Raw genomic sequence first — 10,595 nt, forward strand, 5'->3', positions numbered from 1 at the left:
CAGCCCGTGCGGGCCCTTGGGGGTGGGGAGGAGATCCCTCCACCCGCGCACCCTCCGTCCCGGGGCGGGACCAGGGGGCGGAGCGGGCCGGTGACCGGCCGTGACGCGGGCCCCGCCTGCTCATATAGAGGCGCTCCGGGGGCGCAGGGACCGTGCTTCGTCGCCGCCGCCGCAGCGTCCACCTCGCGTCCCGCCGCCGCAGCTCCCAGCATCAGCGCCGCCGCCGCTACCACCACCAGCGCCACCGCCATGCGGGAGATCGTGCACCTGCAGGCCGGCCAGTGCGGCAACCAGATAGGGGCCAAGGTGCGCGGGGAATGGGGCGCCGGTGACGGCCGAGAGGAGCGGAGCGGGTCCACGAGCTCCGCAGAGCTCCCCCACCTTGGGCCTTTCGGAGGGATGGGGTCCCCAGGAGGCCAGCACCCCAGGGACGGCGGGGGGAGTGGGGCGGGGGCAGGGCCAGGCTGGGAACAAAGAGGGCGATGGGGGTGGGGCCCAGCCTTCTGTCCGCTGGCCACAGCTGGCTTCACAGCTGGCCCACTGTCCTCTCCACACGCACAAAGAGACCCTGCCCCTCCCAGCCGCTGCAGCCTAGGCGAGCTGACACCAGCAGGCTAGGCTGAGGTGATGACTCTGCTCCACCCCGCCCCCACCTCTCCCTTCTTGCTGCCTCATCCCTGCCTCCCCACCATGCCTCTGGGCCCCCCATTCACCTTGCTGGGGGACAGGTGACAGCTAGGGAGGTGGCTGGAGGTCGCCAGAGAGGCAGGGACAGGCCTGGCCTCCTGTCCCCCCCCCCCCCCCCGCCCTCACCACCACTATCCCTCTAGTTTTGGGAGGTGATCAGCGATGAGCACGGCATCGACCCCACGGGCACATACCATGGGGACAGTGATCTGCAGCTGGAGAGAATCAACGTGTACTACAATGAGGCCACAGGTAGGGCTCAGGTGGCACCTGCCAGAGTGGGGGTGGGGAGGCCGGGAGGGGACAGGATGCTGGTTCCTGGCACTCCCGCACCCCAGCTGCCCTCCATCTGCTTCCCTGCAGGAGGAAATTACGTTCCCAGAGCTGTGCTGGTGGACCTGGAGCCTGGCACCATGGACTCTGTCCGCTCTGGCCCCTTTGGCCAGATCTTCCGGCCTGACAACTTTGTGTTTGGTGAGTTCTAGGCATGGGAAGCCCCCTTGCTCCTTTCACTTCCAAATGCTTGGTGAAAATTCTCCACATAGCATGGGAGACTTGGTGGTAATCACAGGGACCCACAGCCCAGCGGGGGAGGTGGACAGGGCAGTCAGGGCTGTGACGTGGGACACACAGGCCACTGTGGGAGCCCAGGGCAGGCATCTGATAATGGGGGAGGGTGTAGAGAAGGCTTCCTGGAGGAGGTGGCATTTTAACTTAACAGTATGGATTGGAGCCAGACTGCCTGGGTGAAAATGCCAGCTCTGCCATTTCATGCATTCCACAAATAACTTATTGAGCACCTACCGCATACCAGTCCTGCTGTTACCCCAGACGAACAAAGCTGAGGAAACTCTCTACCTAAAACTCTCTCTACCTCACGGGAGCCAGGAGCCGACCTCCTAGTGGAGGGAGATGGGCAACAGAGGAGATAAATAAGTAAAACTCAGCCACTGATTGAGCCAGCTGGGGGACTTCATACCGGCTCTTGAATCTCTCTGTGCCCCAGTGTCCACATCTTTAAAACAAAGGTTATAAAAAGACCTACTCATCAGGATCACCAGGCTTAAAGCTGTTAATATGCATAAAGCACTTAGAACAATGCCTAGCGGAGGGCAAAAGGTAAATAAGCATGTGTTGTTTTCATTGTCATCATCAATATCTGAAGCCTAAAATATGAGTAGGAGCCAGGCTGACCAAGAGGCACTGAAGGGAGGAAAGATGTGCAAGACAGAGGGAACAGCATGTGAAGACAACAGACACATTTGTGGCACTCAGGGTCAAGGGGCAAGCACACTCTGTGAACATCTTTCTCTGAAACCTTTCCTGGTGTCCTCTAGGTCAGGCTGGCTGCATACAGCCACCTGGCCTCAGACCCCAAGCTCCACCCTCTCCCCCAGCACCCGGGGCACCTCTCTTCACCAGAGCAGGGTTATAGAGTCTGAAGTCTCGGCCTTGACAGGACAAGCTGTGTGACCTTGGACAAGCGACTTACCCTCTCTGATCTGTGTAATGAGTCAGCAAGATAGTGATGCTCCTGTGTGGGTACGGTACACGATACGTCCTCAGGATCTGGCTGTGCAAGGGCTAAGTAATGTTGACCAAAGGGTGTGAGGGATTCTAGGATGACCATGGATGGCTCCATCGGGACCAGGAGGTTCTACGGCCTCTGGGAGAGAGGGTGGGGGAGGCAGTTGTAAAGGTGTGGAGTCAGGAGCCAGATTCCCTGCCAATCCTGTTTTCTCTGAGGCACTGACAGGGCACAGAGACCTGAAGGAAGAGTCAACCATGTGAATACCTGGGGGGAAGGGCATCCCAGGCAGAATGAACAGCGGGTGCAAAGGTCCTGGGGCAGCATCAGGCCTGGTATGCTAGAGAAACGGCAAGGAGGCCTGTGTGGCCAGAGCAGAGTGAGCAAGGGGGAGAGAGGGAGGAGGCGAGTGCAGGGACGTGACAGGGTGGGGGCAGGTTATTCAGGGCCCTGTGGGCTGCCGGGAGGATGTGGGCTTGTATCTTGAGGGGGGTGGGAGCCCTGGAGAGTTGTGGGTAGAGGGGATAGAACCTGGTCACTCGGGTGCTCACAGGCGCCCTCTGGCTGCTTGGAGGAGAACAGACTTTGGGGGTATAAGGTGGAGATGAGGGTGGGAACCAGTCTAGGGCGGGGTTGATGAGGTCAGACCAGGGTGGAGTCCGAAGAGGGGATGAAAAGAAATGTTACCTTTTCGTGAAAATACCAGCCCATATTCTAATACTAATCCTTGTCCTCCTGGAGCTCACACTTCCTTGTGAGATGACAGACAATAAACATGATTAATAGGACAGCATAGGTTTGTCAGTGCTTTGGGGAAAAAAATAATAAGCAGGGAAGAGGAATAAAAAATGGGAACGGTTGCAGTTGTATATAGGGTGATCAGGGAGAGCCTCACTGAGGGTGACAAAGCCCTGGCAGCCATGTGGGTATCTGCAGGCCAAGCATTTCAGGCAGCGCAAATGCATGTGCAAAGGCCCTGGGGCAGGACTGTGCCTGGTATATTGGAGGAACAGCAAGGAGGACTCTGTGGCTGGAGCAGAGCCATCGAGGGGGGAAAGAGAGGACTTGAGGGTGGAGAAATGGCCCGGCCTGCAGGGCCTTGCAGGCTGAGGGGAGGACTTGGGCTTTTACTCTAAGGTGGAGCTGGTTTCTGAGCTAAAGTGGGATGGCTTTGAGCCAAAGTGGGGCATGAATCGATTCCGGTTTTACCAGAATCCCTCTGGCTGCTGGAGAAGAGGGGCAAGGATGGAAGCAGAGAGAAGGACTAACGATGATACTAATAAAATGACAATTTCGTTACTCAACTGCTAGGAAGGCAGGGGTGGCGTTGAGGGCGAGCCCTCCCCATAACCGCCCGGCATGCCCCCTCCTCTCCCCTCTGCAGGCCAGTCGGGAGCCGGCAACAACTGGGCCAAGGGCCACTACACCGAGGGCGCCGAGCTGGTGGACGCCGTCCTGGACGTGGTCCGGAAGGAGGCCGAGAGCTGTGACTGCCTGCAGGGCTTCCAGCTGACCCATTCGCTCGGCGGGGGCACGGGCTCGGGCATGGGCACGCTGCTCATCAGCAAGATCCGCGAGGAGTTCCCGGACCGTATCATGAACACTTTCAGCGTGGTGCCGTCGCCCAAGGTGTCGGACACGGTGGTGGAGCCCTACAACGCCACGCTGTCGGTGCACCAGCTGGTGGAGAACACGGACGAGACGTACTGCATCGACAACGAGGCGCTGTACGACATCTGCTTCCGCACCCTGAAGCTGACCACGCCCACGTACGGAGACCTCAACCACCTGGTGTCGGCCACCATGAGCGGCGTCACCACCTGCCTGCGCTTCCCGGGCCAGCTGAACGCCGACCTGCGCAAGCTGGCCGTGAACATGGTGCCCTTCCCGCGCCTGCACTTCTTCATGCCCGGCTTCGCGCCGCTCACCAGCCGCGGCAGCCAGCAGTACCGCGCGCTCACGGTGCCCGAGCTCACGCAGCAGATGTTCGACGCCAAGAACATGATGGCCGCCTGCGACCCGCGCCACGGCCGCTACCTGACGGTGGCCGCCGTGTTCCGCGGCCGCATGTCCATGAAGGAGGTGGACGAGCAGATGCTGAGCGTGCAGAGCAAGAACAGCAGCTACTTCGTCGAGTGGATCCCCAACAACGTGAAGACGGCCGTGTGCGACATCCCGCCGCGCGGCCTCAAGATGGCCGCCACCTTCATCGGCAACAGCACGGCCATCCAGGAGCTGTTCAAGCGCATCTCGGAGCAGTTCACCGCCATGTTCCGGCGCAAGGCCTTCCTGCACTGGTACACGGGCGAGGGCATGGACGAGATGGAGTTCACCGAGGCCGAGAGCAACATGAACGACCTGGTGTCCGAGTACCAGCAGTACCAGGACGCCACGGCCGAGGAGGGCGAGTTCGAGGAGGAGGCCGAGGAGGAGGTTGCCTAGGGTGGCCCGCCAGGCCCGCGCCGCCCCCCGGGGAGGGGTGGGGCCTCCCTGGGAGCCCACGAACCTCGAACCTCGCTTCTCCGGCCGGGGGGCCCTAGCTGACCTTTGACCCGTGAGCCCCGCTTCACCTTTAACTCTCACCCCGACCTCTCCTTCACCTTTGACCTCCCCCACGAACCCCATTGTGCCCCCAGACTTATGAGTCCCAGTTTACTGTCGACCCCTCCTGCTGAGCTTCCCCCGTCACCACCGCTGACCTGGCCTCACCTTTGACACCATGAGCCCTTCTCCGCTCCACTATCTCTGGCTCCCCTGAGCGCCCCTCCCCTTCCCTCCCCCAGCTTCCACCCCTCAGCTCTTGCCAGCCTCGCTGGGGGTGGTGGAGGGCTGCAGCTGCTGCAGCCTGGGAGCATGTGAGCCAAAGGCGCTGTGCCCTCAAGCCTGCCCGCCCCCCTCCCCTCTGCTTCACCTGCAATAAACTTGTCCTGCCCTGTTTCTGCCCAGTGCATTTTTCATCTGCCTGTGGGAGGGTCAGCAGGTGAGCCTTTCGGGATGGAAGTGGGTGGGGAAAGGGCATCTGCTCTGGGGGTGGTGGGGACCAGGGCAGAGATTTCAGCACCCCACACAGCAGGCCATACCACTAACTATGTGAAGGAAGCCACTTGCCCTCTCTGAGCCAAGATTTGTTCAGAAGGGGCGGGCGGCGCCTGGGTAGCGCAGTCGTTAAGCATCTGCCTTCCGCTCAGGGCGTGATCCCGGCATTCCGGGATCGAGTCCCACATCGGGCGCCTCCACTGGGAGCCTGCTGCCTCCTCTCCCACTCCCCTGCTGTGTTCCCTCTCTCGCTGGCTGTCTCTCTGTCACATAAATAAATAAAATCTTTAAAAAAAAAAAAAAAAAGAAGGGGCGGGCAGAAGGAGGGCATCACTTCCTCTCCATAGTCTGCTGGGGCATCCTCACAGCATGGCGGCCGTTTCTCCATGAGCAACCATCCCAGGAGAGCAAGGCAGAATACACTGCATTTTTCTGATCTCCCTTCAGAAGTCACATAGTGTCCTCTGGACTCCTAATCGACAGGGTCACAAAGCCCTACCCAGGTTCAAGGGGATGGGATGTAGAGTCCACCTCTTGAGAGTAGAGAGGCGAGATTCCAGAAGGGCATATGGGATGGGAGATACGACCATCTCTGGAAATAGCAGTTTGCCACAAGGAGTCTCTCGCCTAAAGTCCCGTGGCTATTAAGTGGTGAGCTGGGGCTCAAACGCGGACACGGTTAAGTCTAGAACTCTGATTCCCCTTTATCGGCTAGAGCTCCGTGCAAGGACTGTGGTAGGCATATTAAGCAGAAAAGGATTTAATACAAGGATTTAGGGGCTTATAACATTGTTGGAGGGACTGAGAGAGTGGGCTGTAGACCAGCATTTCTTAAATTTCAGTGTGCAAAAGAATCACCAAGAAGGGGCAGCTGGCTGGCTCAGTGGGTAGATAGAGCACATGACTCTTGGCCTCAGGGTCATCAGTCAAGCCCCAAGGTGGGTGTAGAGCTTACATTTTAAAAAAATAATAAAAAGTAAAAAAAAAAAAAAAAAAAAAGAATCAACAGAAAAACTTGGCTAGAGAACAGATTCCTGGGTTCCACCATAGAGTTCCTGGTTTAGTAGGTTTGGGGGAGTGGGGCCCAAGACCGCGGTTTTTTTTTTTTTTTTTTTTTTTCAGATTTTATTTTTAGGTAATCTCTACACCCAGCGCAGGGCTCACACCCACACCCCGAGATCAAGACTTGCATGCTCTGCTGACTGAGCCAGCCAGGCGCCCCCAGACTGCATTTTTAACAAGCTCCCAGCTGATGGTGGTGACGCTGCCCGTGAGACCACATTCTGAGTAGCCCTGGATGGGCTGGAGCATCACAGCTCAGCCACCAGGGAACTGCTGCCTCTGCTCATGAGAAAGGTGGAGAATCGAGAGGCTGCCACCAGAATTACTGAATCCAAGCACACCTCCCCACACCCACAAAGCTGGAATTAGGTACACACGCACACGTGCGCGCGCACACACACACACACACACACACACACACACGCCGAGTTCTGCCTCACTCTGCCTTCCAAATCTTAGGAGGGTTTCTAGCCGGCAGAGCTGCATCTGCCTGCACAACCAGAGCTGGAAAGAAGTCTAGGAAGTGCTCTGCTGTGTTTTTCGCATGTTCTTGCTCCTGCACTACCCAAGGCAGGCAAAACCAGGAGGAGGAGAAGGAAGGAGAGAGGCTGAGAGCCAGTCAGCTCTTCCCGCCACACTCTGTGCTTGGCTACCAGACCCAGACTGGCCTTCCAGCCCCCCCGACTGGGTCCCACCACAGCCAGGAGGAAGAAGTGTGGGGCGACAGCCTGGATACCCAGCCCCCAGCCACCCACAGCTCAGCAAGGCCAGCACAGTGCTGGGACGTGGAGCAGGAAGACAATGGATGAGGCAGTGAACTTGGCTCCTTATCGCCTCAGACCTAACGTGGTCACAAAAGAACTCCCTCTTCTACTCCCAGAACATTCCCTTCTCCAACAAATGGCACCACCCAGTTGCTCAAACCCCAAAGCTAGCAGTCTGCCTTGATTCCTTGTTTCCTGTGCCCAGCAGACTCTTTCTATCTTTTGCTGAGTCTGGTTGTCTCTGTCTCCAGAATGTATCCCAGATTTGACCCCTTCTCCCCACTTGTCTAGATCCTGGTCTAAGCCACCCTTATTCCACATCCAGAGACCTCCCCACAATGCCACCCCAGCCACCCTGAAGTCAGTCCTCCTTCCACAGTAGCCAGAGAGGAGCTTCTATATGCAAATAAGAGCCTGTCCCTCCCCAGCGGCTCAAACCTTCCCACGACTCTCCTCACACTCAGACTGAAACCCAAACTCTCACCTTGGTCTCTACCCGCTGCTGACTACATCCCTACCACCCTCCCCCATGCTCATTAAGCTCCAACTGCAGTGACCTTTTTGTGCTCAATCCAATCAAGCTTGATTGAACCTCAGGGCCTTTGTGCATGCTGTTCTGCTACTTTTTCCACAGGTGCTCACAACTGGCCACTGCTGGTCTATAGGCTTCCGTTCAAATGTCACCTCCTCCGAGCAGCCTGCCCCTGGCAAATGGAAATTAGCACCCAGCCCCTCTCCATCTGCTATCTTGTTTCATTTCGCTGATAGCGCCTATTGCTATCTCAAATTATCTTGTCTATTTATATACTTGTTTCTTTTGTCTGTCCTCCTGCCTCCCCACTGGCATGTAAGCTTTGCAAGGACAGGAAACTTGTCTACCTTGGTCACCACGTGCCTAGAACAGCCTGATGCAACACAGGCCCTCGGGAATTCTTTGTTGCATGAATGAGCAAGTGTGCTGTAGATGTCCTTATTTCCTCATTCTACAGTGAGAATAAAGGCACGGAAAGTACAGAAGGAGGCTTCTCAGATTGTCCCCCTGGAGGCCCATTTCCCCTACTCATGCCCTTGGGTGATCCCCTCCCATTGAGTGGGGGCTGAACGTGGTGATGGCCTTTGACCAATAGGGTATGTCAGAGGTGTTGGGATGCCACTTCCAAGATCAGGTTACGAAAGACCGTGCCTTGCGTCTTCATGAGCTCTATGACCTTCTCAGCTTGCTTGCGGTGGTGAAGCAAGAAGCATGTTGGGAAGGTCCATATGGCAAAGCACCGAGGGCAGCCTCCAGCCAGCAGCCAGCAAGGACCTGAGACGCTCAGTCCAATAATCCACAATGAACCCAGTCCTGCTAACAGCCATATAGTGAGCTTCTAAGCAGACCATTCACCGCCTGTCCTACAGACGAGATCACAGCCCAATGGATACCTTACTACAGCCAAGAGACCCTGCAGCAGAGGGTTCTTATAAGCTGTGCTCGGAGTCCTGGCCCCCGCAGAAACTGTCAGATGACAAATGTATGTTCCTTTATGCCACTAACATTAGGGTGATTTGTTATACAGCAATAGATAATTAATACAGAGAGGTCAAATGACTTGCCTAAGTTCCCACAGACGTTAAAGAACAGAGCCAGGCCTTTGAACCCAGGTCTCTCTGACTCCAAAATCATTTTCTTCCTTTTTTTTTTTTTTTTAAGATTTTATTCATTTATTTGACAGAGAGAGAGAGTGAAAGAGCGCAAGCAGGGGGAGTAACAGAGGGAGAGGAGAGGGAGAAGCAGGCTCCCCGCTGAGCAGGGAGTCAGATGTGGGGCTCCATCCCAGAACCCTGTGATCATGACCTGAGCTCAAGGCAGACGCTTAACCAACCAAGCCACTCAGGCGCCCCCAAAATCATTTTCTTAACTACTCAGCTGATCTTCCTCCCGCAATAACAGACAGAACCTATCAAAAGCTTGACTCAGGGGCGCCTGGGTGGCACAGCGGTTAAGCGTCTGCCTTCGGCTCAGGGCGTGATCCCAGCGTTATGGGATCGAGCCCCACATCAGGCTCCTCCGCTATGAGCCTGCTTCTTCCTCTCCCACTCCCCCTGCTGTGTTCCTTCTCTCGCTGGCTGTCTCTATCTCTGTTGAATAAATAAATAAAATCTTTAAAAAAAAAAAAAAGCTTGACTCAGGCCTCATATTAAACATTTTACATGAATTCTCTCACGGGATCTGGGAGACAGGCACCGTATCCACTTATGTGCGGGATGCAGAAACTGAGCTGAGCAGAGAATCCCACTCTGAGATCGCACGTCAGGGGCGGAAACACTTCTTTTAAGCCCCACCTCCTCGGCGTGCCATTGCGTATTTGTTCTGAATTGGAGTGGATTTCAGAAATGAAGAGGGACTCAGGAGGTCTCGCAGACTCCAGGCCTTAGTCCGTCAGAGCTGCTAAACAGAAATCTACAGACTGGGCAGCTTATAAACAACACACATTTATTTCTCACGATTCTCAAAACTGGAAGTCCGAGATCAAGGCACCGACACATTCCATGTCCGGTGGGGACCCACTCTCTGGTTCACAGAGACAGCTGTCTTCTCACTGCATCCTCACATGGCAGAAGGGATGAGGGAGCTTTCTGGGATCTTATAATGGCCTAGTCACCTCCCACTGGCCCCACCTCCTAATACCATCACCTTGGGAGGTGGGATTAAATATGTGAAATTTGGGGGGACACGAGCATTTCAATCTCTAGCAAGGTCTAAGAGTGTGAGGAGAAGAAGAGAGAGAGGCAAGGCCAAGAACTCTGCACCATCCATCCCCAGCCCTGGTTGTGGTCCAGCCTCGCTGGAGAGAAAAGCGGCACCAAGCTCTCTGTTCAGACTCATCCACCTGTGTCTTGGCTGGAGGCTTTAGCGGGTGTGTGTGTGTGTGTGTGTGTGTTCACACGCTTGTGCACCTGCTCTCCCCCACTCCTTGGCATGGAAATACCTTGCACCCATGGTCACAGCAGAGATGCACAGAATGAGAATCCCCAGTCCCCTGCCTGTTCACATGGTCTGATGGACGAAACGCAAATCCCACAGCCGCATAGACGTTCACTCCAGACTCCCTGGGACATGCCAGGCCTGTGGGTTCTCACCCATGCACACCTGTATCCATACAGACGTTCTCAGAACCTTTCAGGAGGCCAAGGAGTCTTGCAGACTCTGTTGAACTTGGACTCCCTAAGCCTGCCTGTGGGATTTTGTGTGTATGTGCGTGACCATGGGTCCCTGTATTGTGTTCTGCTTTTGTGTCTGCAAGTGTGTCCTTGTGCTTCCCAAGGATAGTGTAGCCATCTGTCCACTCGCATCCTGTCTCTTTCTGAGTCTGCAACTCTGCTTGCGGATGTCTGGATGTGGCTCTCTCCCTGTGTGTGACTATGTCTGGCTACGACTCTGGCTTGTGGCCGGGTCCTGACCATGTCTGCCCCTCTGTTACTGCTCTATCTATATCTGTGCTCTATGCGCTTCTGGCTCTCGTCCGGGCTGTATC

At 56.0% G+C, this 10,595-nt stretch overlaps 1 protein-coding gene across 2 annotated transcripts; it reads left to right on the plus strand.

The window, feature by feature from the left end:
- The first annotated feature begins 140 nt into the window (after nucleotides 1–140).
- TUBB4A (tubulin beta 4A class IVa) lies at nucleotides 141–5,152 on the plus strand. 2 transcript variants are annotated; one of them, XM_045776735.2, is made up of 4 exons: nucleotides 141–306; nucleotides 831–939; nucleotides 1,051–1,161; nucleotides 3,600–5,152. In XM_045776735.2, exons 1-4 carry the CDS (start codon nucleotides 250–252, stop codon nucleotides 4,655–4,657), a joined length of 1,335 nt encoding a protein of 444 aa, XP_045632691.1. In that variant the 5' UTR covers nucleotides 141–249; the 3' UTR covers nucleotides 4,658–5,152. The 2 variants fall into 2 exon arrangements, with proteins under 2 accessions (XP_045632691.1, XP_087723478.1); XM_087867352.1 differs by having other exon boundaries at nucleotides 831–1,161.
- The last annotated feature ends 5,443 nt before the right edge of the window (nucleotides 5,153–10,595 follow it).

The sequence above is a fragment of the Ursus americanus genome, chromosome 14, assembly GCF_024610735.1.
Source record: "Ursus americanus isolate L20-20 chromosome 14, mUrsAme1.1.p, whole genome shotgun sequence".
NCBI lineage: Eukaryota > Metazoa > Chordata > Mammalia > Carnivora > Ursidae > Ursus > Ursus americanus.